The sequence below is a fragment of the Triturus cristatus genome, chromosome 7 (genome assembly GCF_964204655.1).
Source record: "Triturus cristatus chromosome 7, aTriCri1.1, whole genome shotgun sequence".
Classification (NCBI taxonomy): Eukaryota; Metazoa; Chordata; class Amphibia; order Caudata; family Salamandridae; genus Triturus; species Triturus cristatus.
This window is the reverse complement of record NC_140590.1, coordinates 1,602,706,215-1,602,721,934: the sequence shown is the minus strand read 5'-3', so window position 1 is coordinate 1,602,721,934 and position 15,720 is coordinate 1,602,706,215. Positions and strand designations below refer to the sequence as shown.

General features: G+C 47.8%; 1 protein-coding gene across 1 annotated transcript in view; it reads left to right on the top strand.

Annotated features, from left to right (window-relative positions):
• The window catches only part of SYCP2 (synaptonemal complex protein 2), a 4,998,961-nt gene that overhangs the window by 2,543,541 nt on the left and 2,439,700 nt on the right, over window positions 1–15,720 (top strand). Inside the window, exon 25 of the mRNA XM_085615168.1 lies at window positions 378–502. Within this exon, the coding sequence (XP_085471294.1) occupies window positions 378–502 (125 nt within the window). The remainder of the gene's footprint in view (window positions 1–377; window positions 503–15,720) is intronic.

The following is a 15,720-nucleotide window of genomic DNA, read 5'->3' as shown; positions in this document are numbered from 1 at the left end:
GGAGGGAGAGGGGTGGGGGAGAATGCTTGTGCTGCTGATTTTTAATTACTATGTGACAGGTCTGGCTACTACCACATTGCTCAAATTGCTGTATGTCCTTTTTGATCTTGATGCCTATATGAAAATAAAAATTTGTTTATCAAAAAAAAAACACATTACACAGTGACCATTATAATGTAATAAAAGCAAGCAGTTTTGCAATAAGTGATGGGGTCATATGTCACACAAGAATAGGGAGCAGGTGCATGCAATGTTGGGCACTTAGGTAAACAATAGCAAGCACACAACGCTTGGTAAGAGTTTACACATACTGTAAAATTGGCATATTCATATTTTATTGATTAGCAGACTCATATTAAAAATGTATGTTCTTATAGGAATCACAATCCCAAGAATTTATGGTTGCAGCAGAATCAATAATAAGCACAATTGGTAGCAAATATACAGACAAGGGACGAAGAACATGTGCAAGGAAATCCGAAGAGTCATTGGCAGTGGAAAGGTAGGTTTTAGTACTGTTTTTGTTGACCAATTAAAATGTTTCCAGTCAATCGGTTTGTAATTTGCCTGTTAATAAACATGTATACAGATAGAAGCCAGCGCGTATTTGTGATACATTAAATACATAATGCAGTCTCCTGCTGCACAGTATCTCATATATCACAGCTATTCTTTTCACAATACATTAACAATACTTGTCTGTTTGTGTCCGTACTCACCAAAACGTGACTCCTGAACTCGAATTCACCAAATGAGGTGGAATGACATACAGCAGCTACAGCTATTAAAATGTCCCACGACATAACCGGAATCGCATACATTTAACAGTGAAAATTATAAACTAAGGTGATGAAAGATGTTGACACAGTGCAGACAATGGGTTTTATATGCAATAGCAGACACATTGGGTAAAGAAAACATTCAATATTCATAGGACAGGTGCACATTCAGAATTAATAAACCTGATCATCAGTGGCTCATCCGCTCTCGGGCACCCCATCCGCTCTATTCCATCTCAGCCGATTTACCTAAGTCTATTTGCCTTGTGAACATTCTATTCTGTTAAGGAGTCTGGAGAAATAGTTGAGATTGGTGCTTTATAGTAATGTTTTTTTTTTTTTTGCCTGAAGCTCGTCTAATTAATCTTTTCCCTAAACCTCTTATATTTTCGCCCAAGTATATTGCTTAAATCAAATTGCAGAGTTATTAGACATCTTTTCAGTACTTGACTCTTATTCTTACATCATGCGCAAGATTTGATTTTTTTTACATCTTTTTATTAGTTTTATCATTTACAAGTTTAATCGTTAAACTCTAAAGCCAACTCGTTGTCAGCAAATATTGCAGCTCTACTCAATTCAAATAACTTTATTCGATCCAATTAAAAAGACATAGATCATAAAAGTACAAAACAATTTTCAAAAATAAAAATCAATAACATTTTAATAAGGGGAACAGTGTTAAAATGGATATGAGAAGTCCAAATGAACAACACTTCAAATTGACGTTTTCCATAAAATGAGATTATTAGTTAATACCGCTAGTAGGTGAAATAAGCACTAAGCAAATGCATACATCCAAATTGCCAGCATGATCCCCGGTGTATATGTAAAGTAATATACCTACAAATTAGTTGCAATAGAAACGACTGTCACAATTAAAAAGAGCACTAAAAACCGAACTGAATACCTTATAAAAGCATTAAAAGGTAGTGACTAAACCCCCCTCAAGATTCCCTTTTATTAACTCCCTAAGATACTGAGTGCTGGGTTATAAAGGTCAAAGTGACTTTTAGGGCTTCTGCAGATTCACAGTTAAACATAATTTCTTCCTTCTCGTACAAGTCCAGAGAGATAAAGCTACAGAGAAACAAACCAGTGGGTCATAAAGTTTTTTTCAAAAAGTACAAAGCAGGGCAGCATTGAGTAAAACTATAGCATCTTAAAAGAGATAAAATGTATCTTGATCTTTGTTCCTTATAAAAGCCACAGAAAAAAACAAGCATTTCCAATGCAATAGGTCTCGCATTTACCTGAGTTTGAGCTATTGGCATTGTAAGAGATAATGCCTTTTATTTATGTTTTGGCTTTTAAAACATAAATAAAAGGTATTGGCATTTACAATGCCAATAGCTTAAACTCGTTTAAATGCGAGACCTATTGCATTGCAAATGCTTGTTATTATATTGCATCTGGGGTTTGCCTCTTCCCAGGTGGAGTGGGAGTTGGCGGCCCGTTTCTCAGCGTGAGGGGGTGAAATGGGGACCGGGAAGGACCACCTTTGCGACGGGGAATGGGGGGCTCGTTAGAGGGTACTGAAAAGGGCGCGGCGCTCTGAGTAAGAGACGGGGGTATGGAGTGGTTGTGCAAGGAGGCAGGGATTCGCAGAACGACAAGGTGCCTGCAAGGGAAACTGTGGCTGGGGCGGCAGGCCTGAGTAGAAGGGAGCTGCACCTCAACAGCACCTGGAACAAGACACCTCCGGCGTGGCATCATATGGCCTGGTACTACCTATACCCCCTCCTCCCTTGTCCAGACCCACACAATATCAAGAACAAGAGTTTAGTCGGAAAAGGGGGTCGTAGATAACCCCCGGCCGTATTTATTAACAAACAGTTAAACAATTAAAAATAACAATATTTACAAATTACGCAGACAATCATACAATTGACATTGATTACATTTGATATGTACAGATGTCAGATGGCTATCCTTAACATAACTCTAATACAAGTTATTCCTATCCGAATCTAAGCATAACATCATCCATAATCATGATGGCAATTATTTCCTGCGTATCCATGTTTGAGCCTACGGCAAGGTCAATAACTGGTGTCAGATTCTTATCGATGAAGCCCCCGCCCTCCCGCCGGAGTGTGCATGCGCAGGGGGCCCGTTCACCATGAGGGTACTTCCCCCCCAGTTACCCTCGTACGCTCTGTATACTATCTCCATAAGGGGCCCTTGCAGTTCTGCGCCCTTTACTGGCGCCATCGTGCACGTGCAGGGTGGCCAACCAGCCTAGGAAAAGCGTAACTCCCCCCTCCCCCGCACCCATCCAGCCAAAAAGGCTGAAACTGCCCCTGGAGTTCTAGGAGGGATGACTTGTCCCTCCCCCTTGGGCGACCCCATTCAAGAATGGCGCCGCCCCCTAAGGAACTTAAATTTACTGCTCACCAGTCATGACCTTACCGCGACAGGCCAGCATGGTTGCCCGACTATCTGGCCCCCCCCCACCACTATGCTAACTAGGAGGTCATGCCCTGTTTTTAAGCCCACTAACCATGCCAGCAGATTTTCTGAGAGGATTGCATTACCTACCGTTGATAAGTGGACACCGTCTTTTAAGAAGCACGGATCCCCCCTGATGCACCCGTGGGTGATCGTCTGTAACTGAGGGGACCTAAACAACCTCTCTATCTTGTTATTGATCCTTCTTACTGAGTGGTTCAGTGTCCTCACAGACTCCCCCCCCTCCATTGACATCTAGGTACCATTTGTGACAACGCTATGGTGCATCCCTGGCATGCTTTTGCTAACCAACCCACTTCTGTTATTATGGATTCCACTAGCCCTCTTCTACCCAGATCCACCAAATCATTCCCTCCTAGGTGTAAGATAATAATATCTGGGTGGGGACCCTTGCTCAATAAGTCCCTTACAAAACCCCTGAACTGTCTAAAACAGAGACCCCCCTCTCCCATGCAATGAGATCTGAAAACCAGCTTGTTCCGCTCTGTATTTGTAATTTTCTGAAAAGAAAAATGCCTTCAAATGTCTTACATATGAATGGCCTATAATCCAAATCACCTGTGGTCCTGTGTCTGGAAGAGGTGCAAGTCCTTGTTTTGCTAGTTGTTGAGGAGCCAACGCCAGTTTTCCCCCTCCGTGACAGGTTCGAGAAACTGTAAAGATAATCAGAAAAAGACACGCATCAGTACCGTGTTAACGCTCCACTTACAACATGTGCAGCTGCACATAGCGTTTGTAACAATTGGAGGACCATCTCCCAATTATATTGACATTACTGCTGTGCAATCCCCTTGCTGTTGCCTCCGTGGCAGCCCCTATTCTAAAAGAATGGGTTCCAAAACAACTAGGATCTAAACCTGCCTGTTGTACTGCCATATCCATCACCCTTTTAAATTGAAGCAGGGTAAGAGGTGTGCCGTCCGCATGGATTAATAGTGTCCCACCCCTTGTAGTAGGTCTCTGCTGCAAAAATGCTTCAAGTTGTGCTATGGGGCAGCACGGATTACCATGCGCCCGATGTAGAACTAACCCCTCACCGCGGCCCTCTTGGTCAGTTTTGGACATTTTAATGGATATTAATGAGGCATCGCCATTAACCTTTGCATGGTCTAACTGCAAACCCCCTTGTATATCCTATCTGAAAGAAACACGTTAGTTAGATTCCTTACCTTAGAATATCCCCAGGCATCAGGCTGGATCCGGTAAGATTTTTTGTCAGCAATACCCTTGCGCGTCGCTAGGTGTCTTCTGCGGCTCCGCATCCGTCGTCGGCATCGTGATCACCGGGATGACGTCGTCGGAGTACTTGGACGCCGCCCTTGCGCGCTGACGTCAGTACTTCTTTTTTCCGCGCCAATAAGCGCAGATCCGGGAAGAGCATACCCTTTAGTCACTTTTTGACTAAACTTTTTAGACTTTTTTGGTTCATCTTTCGAGTCGACCTCCACTCTTGGTGCCGGTAGGGATGCCCGGTTTCAAGCCCTGCGACGCCTGTCACCGACTGATGTCGGTTACGGATCACCACCATCGGTGTCTCTACTGCCTTGGGGCAGACCATGATGCCGAGTCGTGCCCCGACTGCCGGGCCTTGACCTCGAAGGCTAGGCGGGAGTGGTCCCGCAAGCTCCTTGAGATCCGGCAGTCGACTCCGCGCCGCTCAAGGTCCCAGTCGACGAGGAGGTCGAGGGACCTGTGAGAAGTTGGCCTGATATATGATGTCACTAGTTCTAGTGTACACCTTGTATCAGTCCAAACAACCCTTATGGTGATTGGTTGTAAAGTCAACCTTATAGACCAGCTATCCTAGTGGTAGCATGGACAAGAGCAGTCTTAGGCTACACTCTGTATGGCATGTGAAGCCAGCTGTTATACCATTTGCAATCCCTTGAATACCAAATGAAAGGACACCACAACAGATATATATAAAAATAGAATGTATTTATTCTAGTTAAAATACCCTCAGCACTCTTTATGAGATTCGAGGTAAGTACAACACAGTCTTATTTAAGCATACATAAGTCACACAGGTAAGTAATACAGTTAGGCCCTAGGGGCCACACAAACCATATACTAAGTAAGTGGTATAAGAACCACTGTCACAAACACAGGTTAGGCCTAGGCCTAGGGAATCGCTGGGGCTACACTATCCTATCAGTTGCTAGGCAGTGGGAGGCCCACGGGATTCAGGTGCAGAGTGGAAACACTCACGCGTAATGCGTTAAAGTCGATAGAAATAGTAGTATTTAGAAATCAAGAGTTTTAGGACACTTCGGAAGGAACTAGGAGTTAGAGACTTGGAAACTAGACACTAGGATAGTCAATACCCTTGTGAGCACTGGAGTACTCAGTTTACCTAGCCCACGGGCTGCGGGTGCATAGGTGTGAACTTGCGTCAGGTTTCGTCGTCGACTCCTAACGATGCCTGAAGAAAGATGCTGACAGGCAGTCAGTGAAGAGTGTCCGGTGGATCCCAAGATTGGAATCAAGAAGAAGGGTACCTGCAAGCAGAGGGGACAGAGTCTAGGTCACCAGCCAGGAGCCGGGAAGGAACCAGGAAGGAACCAGGCGATGTTGTGGAGATGCAAGTGAAGCGGTGAAGCTTGTCGCAGCAGCCACGGATACCAGGAGGCGTCGAGGACGGCCAGAACCAGGAGGCTAGCTGTCCCACGAGGGCTCTTGCTGTTGGCGGCGTTGTTGCCGAGTTCGGACCAACAAGCCTTGGCAAACGCAACCCACGCAGGATGAAGGATTCGCTTCTGTTGCAGACCAGGAAGGCCTGAGGTGCTTCTCTTTCACAGGAAAGCAAGGGCCAGTCTGGAGGAGCCAAACTTGCAGTGGAAAGTCAAAGGTTCGTCGTCGCAGAGGTCACTAGCCAATGGGCAAGCAACCGGACAGACGCATCAAGCAGGAAAATGCAGAAGGGCCCCACGCAGAACTCGTGGAGTGTGGAGGGCTGATCTTCGGTGCAGATGGTGCTCGGGGATGGGGCTTCTCAATCCCCAGAGCACAACTTCGAGGATGCCTCGGAAGCTGCGCTGGAAGCAAGTAGCCAATTTTCCCAGGTAGCCGGTCCCACATCTCTTGTTGCCTCCACGGTTCTCAGCTTTGCTGTGGATGTGGATCAGGATCGGAGAAGTCTGGAAGTCAAGGCGCTGGTCGGGCTCTGCAGTCGGTTCCTCATAGAACTTCGGGCAAAGCAAACGGCAGGTCGCTTGATGGTGCCTGTTTGCACAGGGTGGCCACTCCTTGGCCACAAGGGAGATTCTTCAGTCTTCTTCCGTAGTCGAATGTCGAAGGTCCAGAGTTTCTGTTCAAGTTTCAGTTATCAGGATCATCCAAAGTCCTAGGGACTCAGCTCCCACTCTTATACTAATCTGGGGGGCTGGGTTATCTGCTAGGTCCCTCCTATGGGTGGGACCAGGGAGGGGGGTGGTTACACCCCCTTCCCTTTGTCCAGTTTCGCGCCAGGAGTGGGGCTGGAGTGCCCCAGCACTGGTCTGAACCGGGCTTTGCATGGGACACCTTGTGTGCCCCAGGCAGTGTCTCGTTTCTTTCATCCCTCTCTGCCCCAATACACTAAGTCCTGTCTAGGGTGGTGCTAGCACCTCCCAAGGCAGGAAACCTATTGTCCAAGCCTCCCTCGCTGGAAGGACTCCCAGCAGCAGGAGGTCAGACTTGTGTCTGTGGCAGCAGCATCCATTTTGTGACGCTGGGGCTCTGGTTAACTTTAACCGGGTAGTAGGTCTTCAACATGTCTTCTCCCTCTAGAAGGGAGGAATACTATCCTCATCGCCATAAATGGTGTGGGGGTAGTATTCCAAAGTGTTAGACACCTTACACGACATGTTTTGATAAAGCCAAACCATAGTTACCATAACCGCGAGAGTTATAAGGCACTTTAAGAGTATATGTAGGCGATATCATAGAACAGCTATAAGGACATGGTTCCGAAAGCTGCAGACAGGCTCAGCTCATGCTAGAGCACCATCTCACATGTTACCAAGCACTCTGCCTTCAGGATTGTTAAGGCCTGCCATAGGAGTGACTGAAAGGTACACATGTGTCTATAAATAAGGCAGGCGTAGGGATACTATACCTAAGCAAGGGGTGTTTACACGACCTTGCCCCAGCTGAGTGATCAGCCAGTTGTGTCATAATGGAAGGCCAGCCAGGGGTGGCATAATACATGCTGCAGCCCCTGGTAGGCCTAGGGTACACCCATGCCCTGGGTACTTAAAGTACACTGTACAGGGCCCTATAGGGTGATCCTTACCAATTGGGTTATGTACCTAGAGTACATAGTGAATTTAGAGAGAGAACATCTGGGCTGTGGGTCTGATTAGCAGGCCCACAGCCACATCTAAGTCGAAAACCAGTGAAGCAAAAGCAAAAAGTGGGGGTGACCATAGGAAGCAGACCCTACTCTCCTACACAACCCCCCCCCCCCCCAAACTTAGGGACATTAAACTAACCTTGACCAGTTGAGTCTTCATGTTCTAAGTGGAAATATCTGGAGAGTCCATCTGCATTGGCATGGTCAGTCCCAGGTCTATGTTCCACTGTGAAGTCCATCCCCTGTAGGGAAATGGACCACCTAAGAAGTTTGGGATTTTCACCCTTCATCTGATTTAGCCACAAGAGGGGCTTATGGTCTGTCTGAATTTTGAAGTGAGTGCCAAACAGGTATGGCCTCAGCTTCTTCAGGGCCCAAACCACAGCAACGGCCTCCCTCTCAATAGCTGACCAACGTTTCTCTCTAGGGGTCAGCCTTCTACTAATAAAAGCAATGGGCTGGTCTTGACCATCTATATTCAGCTGTGAAAGAACAGCTCCCACACCCAACTCAGAAGCATCTGTCTGGACAATGAACTCTTTGGAGTAGTCTGGACTTTTCAGAATAGGTGCAGTGCACATGGCCTGCTTCAGGTCATCAAATGCATTCTGACAGCTTACTGTCCACTGAACTTTCTTTGGCATCTTCTTAGAGGTCAAGTCATTAAGTGGTGTCACAATGGACCCATAGTTCTTAACAAACTTTCTGTAGTACCCAGTCAGGCACAAGAAAGCTCTGACCTGAGTCTGGGTAATTGGAGGAGTCCAGTTCTTTATGGTCTGGATCTTGCTCTCCAGTGGTTGAACCTGACCCCCACCGACTAGGTGGCCAAGGTACACAACCTTGCTCTGCCCTATCTGGCACTTAGTGGCCTTGATAGTGAGGCCTGCCTTTTGCAGGGCTTCTAAAACATTCCTCAGGTGGACCAGGTGATCCTCCCAGGTGGAGCTAAAGGCAGCAATATCATCAAGATAAGCTGCGCAGTAGTCATCCAGGCCTGTAAGGACTTGATTCACCAACCTTTGGAAAGTGGCAGGTGCATTCTTCAAGCCAAAGGGCATTACCACAAATTGATAATGTCCTCCTGGGGTTGAGAAAGCAGTTTTGGCCTTTGCATTCTCAGCTAGTCTGATCTGCCAGTAGCCTGCTGTCAGGTCAAACGTACTCAAAAACTTGGCAGCTGCCAATCTGTCAATGAGCTCATCTGCCCTAGGTATTGGGTGGGCATCTGTCCTAGTGACAGCATTGAGACCTCTGTAATCCACGCAAAACCTCATCTCTCTCTTACCATCTTGGGTGTGAGGTTTTGGCACAAGAACTACAGGACTAGCCCAAGGGCTCTCTGAAGGTTCAATGACTCCCAGCTCCAACATCTTTTGTACCTCAATCGTTATGCAGTCTCTGACATGGTCAGGTTGCCTGTAGATATTACTCTTCACAGGCAGACTGTCACCAGTGTCCACCTCATGGGTGCACCAGTTTGTCTGACTTGGGGTCAGAGAGAACATATATCTGTAGGCCTGTAGAACTTGTCTGCAGTCCTGTTGCTGATGGTCAGTGAGGCTGTCAGAAAAGACCACACCATCAACTGAACCATCATCAGGGTTCTGAGTCAGCAGGTCTGGGAGAGGGTCACTCTCTTCCTTTTGCCCCTCATCTGTAGCCATGAGTAAGCCCATGTCTGCCCTGTCAACATATGCCTTTTATCTGTTGACGTGAAGCACCCTGTGGGGGCTTCTGGGAGTCCCAAGATCCACCAAGTAGGTGACTTCTCCCTTCTGTGCAACAATAGTGTGGGGCCCAGACCATTTGTCCTGGAGTGCTGCTGGGGCCACTGGCTCCAACACCCACACTTTCTGTCCTGGCTGGTACACAGTCAGCACAGCCTTTTGGTCATGCCAAGCTTTTTGGAGTTCTTGGCTTGCCTCAAGGTTTTTAGAAGCCTTCTTCATATACTCTACCATCCTGGAGCGGAGGCCGAGTACATAATCCACTATATCCAGTTTGGGTTGTCTGAGAGGTCTCTCCCATCCGTCCGTTACTAGACACAGGGGTCCCCTTACAGGATGCCCAAACAAAAGCTCAAAAGGGCTGTAGCCAACCCCCTTTTGTGGGACCTCACTGTAAGCAAACAGAAGGCAGGGTAAAAGGATGTCCCATCTTCGCCTAAGCTTGTCTGGTAAACCTTTTATCATCCCTTTTAGGGTCTTGTTGAATCTTTCCACAAGCCCATTGCATTGTGGGTGATAGGGTGTAGTGAATTTGTAGTTAACTCCACACTCCTTCCACATTGCAGTCAAATATCCTGACATGAAGTTGGCACCTCTGTCAGAGACAACCTCCTTTGGTAAAAACCCACTCTGGAGAATATTCCAAGTAGGGCCCTTGCCACAACAGGAGCTGTTGTGGTCCTTAGGGGTATAGCTTCTGGATACCTGGTGGCATGGTCCACTATCACCAGTATGAATCTGTGCCCAGATGCTGTTTGGGGGTCCATTGGTCCTACAATGTCTATCCCCACTCTCTCAAAGGGAACCCCCACCACAGGTAGTGGTATGAGGGGGGCCTTTGTGGTGCCACCTGATTTGCCACTGGCTTGGCAGGTGACACAGGAGCGACAAACTCCTTGGTATCTTCTGACATGTGAGGCCAGTGAAAGCGAGGGACAAGTCTGTCCCAAGTCTTATTCTGGCCTAAGTGTCCTGCAAGGGGAATATCATGGGCCAAGGTAAGAAGGAAGCCTCTGAAACTCAATGGTATGACCAACCTCCTGGACGCACCAGGCTTGGGGTCTCTAGCCTCTGAGTACAGCAGCCCTTCATCCCAATACACTCTATGGGTACCTTGAGCATTCCCTGCAGCCTCAGCAGCAGCCTGCTGTCTGACGGGTTCAAGAGAAGGACAGTCTAATTGTGCCTGCCTCAGATCTGCCCTTGAAGGTCCCCCTGTCCCAAGAAACTCAACCTGGTCAGGTTCCAGTTCTTCTAGGACAGTTCCTTCAGGGCTCTCAGAATCATCCTCCCGTGAGGGCTGACTCTCTACCTGAGGCAGGGGGGAAGGCACAGCCTTAACCCTACTGCTCTTTCTCTTGGGTTGTGTCTGGTCCATTGTCCCAGGATCCAGCACTTGTTCAGTGTTGCACTTTTTGGCCTGTGACCTAGTCACAGCAAGGACATGTGCATCTATTCCCAGCATTTCTGCATTGGTCCTATACTCCACTTCAGCCCACACTGAAGTTTCAAGGTCATTTCCTTACAGACACTCTACAGGAAGGTCGGAACTCATCACAATTTTCTTGAGGCCAGTTACCCGTCCCCAGGAGAAGTTAACAATTGCCACACTATGGGAGGTAGTGGCATTGCTAGCGTTGGTCACTAGGTAATTCTCACCTAGCATGATCTGTCCAGGGTCCACAAAGGCAGGTGTCACCATTGTGACACTAGCACGTGTGTCCCTGTAGGCCTGAGCCATTCTTTGGTTGATCAAAGGAGTCTGTCTGTACTTGCCCAGTTTACTGGGACCCACAGTAGAGGACAAAGCTATGTCCCCATCACAGATCAGAACAGCCTGAGTGGGTATTCTGACTAGGCCAGAATCCACTTCAGTTCCCAGAGTTAACCCTATTACACCCTTTTGCTGGGAACCACCACTTACAGCTGGACTAGGGGGTACAGTTGCCTAAGAGGCAATGGTGGTTGGGGGCTTGTCCTTTTTGGTGCATTCACTAAACCAATGGGAATTGGACTTACAATAATTACACCAAGGTTTCTTTTGGCCATCTTTCTTTTTATCCTTTTTGGGACCACCCTCCCCCTGAGCCTTTTGGGGTTCTGGTGAAGACTTCTGGTCTTTTGATTTCTGCTCATTACCCTTCTGGTCTGCCTTTTTCTGATCACCGCCCTGGTTCTGGTTTTTCTGCTTAACTCTAGTCCTGACCCACCTATCTGCCTTCTTTCCCAATTCCTGGGGAGAAGTTAGGTCAGAGTCAATCAAGTGTTGATGCAGCAGCTGGTTATGACAGTTGTTAAGGATTTGTTCTCTCATGATCAAATTATACAATCCTGTATAGTCCTTAACCTTACTACCCAATAACCAGCCTTCCAAAGCCTTAGTGGCACAATCTACAAAGTCAGTCCAGTCCTGAGTCTGTGTCTTCTGGGTATCCCTGAACAACAACCTGTATTGTTCAGTGGTTAGGCCAAACCCATCAATCAGAGCACTCTTCAGGACAGTGTAATTGTCAGCATCCTCATCACTAACTGTGAGGAGCTTGTCTCTACCTTTCTCAGAGAAGGAGAGCCACAAGATAGCTGCCCACTGACTTTGGGGTACCTGCTGTACTTTGCAAGCTCTCTCCAAAGCAGTTATCCATTTGTGGATGTCATCCCCACACTTGTAGGGAAGGACAATCTTGCTCAGGTTTCTATTGTCATAGGACCTGTCTCTATCCTTAGGGATAGTGCTGCCACCAGTGGGTTCTAACCCACTTAACGTTTGCTCTCTGGCCAGAGCAAGTCACTCTTTGGCAAGGGCACGTTCTTCCCTTTCAATCCTCAGATTGACTTCCCTCATTCTGGCCTGATGCTCTTTTCTCTGCGGAGATTTCATTCCCCTGTGAGAAGAGGCATTGGAGCTGTTAGAGACATGGGAGTGGATAGATTCCCTGGAAGGGGATCTTCCTCTCCTGCTTCTCTGGTTAAGTCCACTTGAGGGTCTGAATGGAGGGACCCCATGCAGACTCCCATGTAGGCTTAAGTTAGCCTGGCTAAGTCTCCTAACTTGGACCTGGCTGTCTACCTCATCTTCTGAAGTCCCTCCTGACTCATCTAGATCAGTGTTGTGAGGGGAGCCTTCTGTGGAGGGTAGGCCCTCATTGGTACCTAAGGTACCATCCTTGGAGGCTTTCTGAGCATCATACTCTTCTAAGATCACCACTAGATGAATGAGGGTAGGGTTTGAACCCTGTTTTAACTTTCTGGAGGTACACAATTGTCTAATCTCCTGAAAAGTTAGGGTATCATATCTAGAGGGTATCTTTCTAGGATATCCCCCTCCTGAGAGAGAATCATCTTGATCTCCTCTCAGAGACATGATCTAGTGAGGGTGTGGTGTGTGCACCTACCTACACTAGTTGTATCTACTAAAACCTCTCTAGTAGTTGTAGTCAGGGTGTGCTAGGCCCTTCAACCTACAGCAACTAAGTTCAGTAGAACTTAAGTGTTTATAAGCTATGTTATATGTACCTGACAAATATATTTGTGATCTTTCAATTTAATATCTCAAGATTGCAATGGTATTACAACAGCAAGCTCAGATCCCAACCGCTGCTCACCAATGTGAGAAGTTGGCCTGATATATGATGTCACTAGTTCTAGTGTACACCTTATATCAGTCCAAACAACCCTTATGGTGATTGGTTGTAAAGTCAACCTTATAGACCAGCTATCCTAGTGGTAGCATGGACAAGAGCAGTTTTAGGCTAAACTCTGTATGGCATGTGAAGCCAGCAGTTATACCATTTGCAATCCCTTGAATACCAAATGAAAGGACACCACAACAGATATATATAAAAATAGAATGTATTTATTCTAGTCAAAATACCCTCAGCACTCTTTATGAGATTCGAGGTAAGTACCACACAGTCTTATTTAAGCATACATAAGTCACACAGGTAAGTAATACAGTTAGGCCCTAGGGGCCACGCAAACCATATACTAAGTAAGTGGTATAAGAACCACTGTCACGAACACAGGTTAGGCCTAGGCCTAGGCCTAGGGAAACGCTGGGGCTACACTATGCTATCAGTTGCTAGGCAGTGGGAGGCCCACGGGATTCAGGTGCAGAGTGGAAACACTCATGCGTAATGCGTGAAAGTCGATAGAAATAGTAGTATTTAGAAATCAAGCGTTTTAGGACACTTCGGAAGGAACTAGGAGTTAGAGACTTGGAAACTAGACACTAGGATAGTCAATACCCTTGTGAGCACCGGAGTACTCAGTTTACCTAGCCCATGGGCTGCGGGTGCATAGGTGTGAACTTGCGTCGGGTTTCGTCATCGACTCCTATGGATGCCTGAAGAAAGATGCTGACAGGCAGTCAGTGAAGAGTGTCCGGTGGATCCCAAGATTGGAATCAAGAAGAAGGGTACCTGCAAGCAGAGGGGACAGAGTCTAGGTCACCAGCCAGGAGCCGGAAAGGAACCAGGAAGGAACCAGGGGATGTCGTGAAGATGCAGGTGAAGAGGTGAAGCTTGTCGCAGCAGCCACGGGTACCAGGAGGCGTCGAGGACAACCAGAACCAGGAGGCGAGCTGTCCCATGAGGGCTCTTGCTGTTGGCGGCGTCGTTGCCGTGTTCGGACCCAACAAGCCTTGGCAAGCGCAACCCACGCAGGATGAAGGATTCGCTTCTGTTACAGACCAGGAAGGTCTGAGGTGCTTCTCTTTCACAGGGAAGCAAGGGCCAGTCTGGAGGAGCCAAACCAGCAGTGGAAAGTCAAAGGTTCATCGTCGCAGAGGTCACTAGCCAACGGGCAAGCAACCGGACAGATGCGTCAAGCAGGAAAATGCAGAATGGCCCCACGCAGAACTCGTGGAGTGTGGAGGGCTGATCTTCGGTGCAGATGGTGCTCGGGGTTGGGGCTTCTCAATCCCCAGAGCACAACTTCAAGGATGCCTCAGAAGCTGTGCTGGAAGCAAGTAGCCAATTTTCCCAGGTAGCCGGTCCCACGTCTCTCGTCGCCTCCACGGATCTCAGCTTTGCTGTGGATGTGGATCAGGGTCGGAGAAGTCTGGAAGTCAAGGCGCTGGTCGGGCTCTGCAGTCGGTTCCTCATAGAACTTCGGGCAAAGCAAACGGCAGGTCGCTTGATGGTGCCTGTTTGCACAGGGTGGCCACTCCTTGGCCACAAGGGAGATTCTTCAGTCTTCTTCCGTAGTCGAATGTCGAAGGTCCAGAGTTTCTGTTCAAGTTTCAGTTATCAGGATAATCCAAAGTCCTAGGGACTCAGCTCCCACTCATATACTAATCTGGGGGGCTGGGTTACCTGCTAGGTCCCTCCTATGGGTGGGACCAGGGAGGGGGGTGGTTACACCCCCTTCCCTTTGTCCAGTTTTGCGCCAGGACTGGGGCTGGAATGCCCCAGCACCGGTCTGAACCGGACTATGCATGGGACACCTTGTGTGCCCCAGGCAGTGTCCCGTTTCTTTCATCCCTCCCTGCCCCAATACAATAAGTCCTGTCTAGGGTGGTGCTAGCACCTCCCAAGGCAGGAAGCCTATTGTCCAAGCCTCCCTCGCTGGAAGGACTCCCAGCAGCAGGAGGTCAGACTTGTGTCTGTGGCAGCAGCATCCATTTTGTGACGCTGGGGCTCTGGTTAACTTTAACCGGGTAGTAGGTCTTCAACATGTCTTCTCCCTCTAGAAGGGAGGAATACTATCCTCATCGCCATAAATGGTGTGGGGGTAGTATTCCAAAGTGTTAGACACCTTAGACGACATGTTTTGATAAAGCCAAACCATAGTTACCATAACCGCGAGAGTTATAAGGCACTTTAAGAGTATATGGTAGGCGATATCATAGAACAACTATAAGGACATGGTTCCGAAAGCTGCAGACAGGCTCAGCTCATGCTAGAGCACCCTCTCACATGTTACCAAGCACTCTGCCTCCAGGATTGTTAAGGCCTGCCATAGGAGAGGCTGATAGTTACACATGTGTCTTTATGTAAGATAGGTATAGGAATACTACACCTAAGCAAGGAGTGATTACACGACCTTGCCCCAGCTGAGTGATCAGCCAGTTGTGTCATAATGGAAGGCCAAGCCAGGGGTGGCATAATACATGCTGCAGCCCCTGGTAGGCCTAGGATACACCTATGCCCTGGGTACCTAAGGTACACTGTACAGTGGCCAATAAGGTGATCCTATCCAAATGGGTTATGCACCTAAATTACATAGTATCAATTTAGAGAGAGAACAGCAGGGCTGTGGGTCTGATTAGCAGGCCCACAGCCACATCTAAGTCGAAAACCAGTAAAGCAAAAGCAAAAAGTGGGGGTGAACATAGAAAGCAGACCCTACTCTCCTACACTCAGGGTCTGGCTGCCCTAGACCCTGGAGACTGGATGGTAGCGTTGGA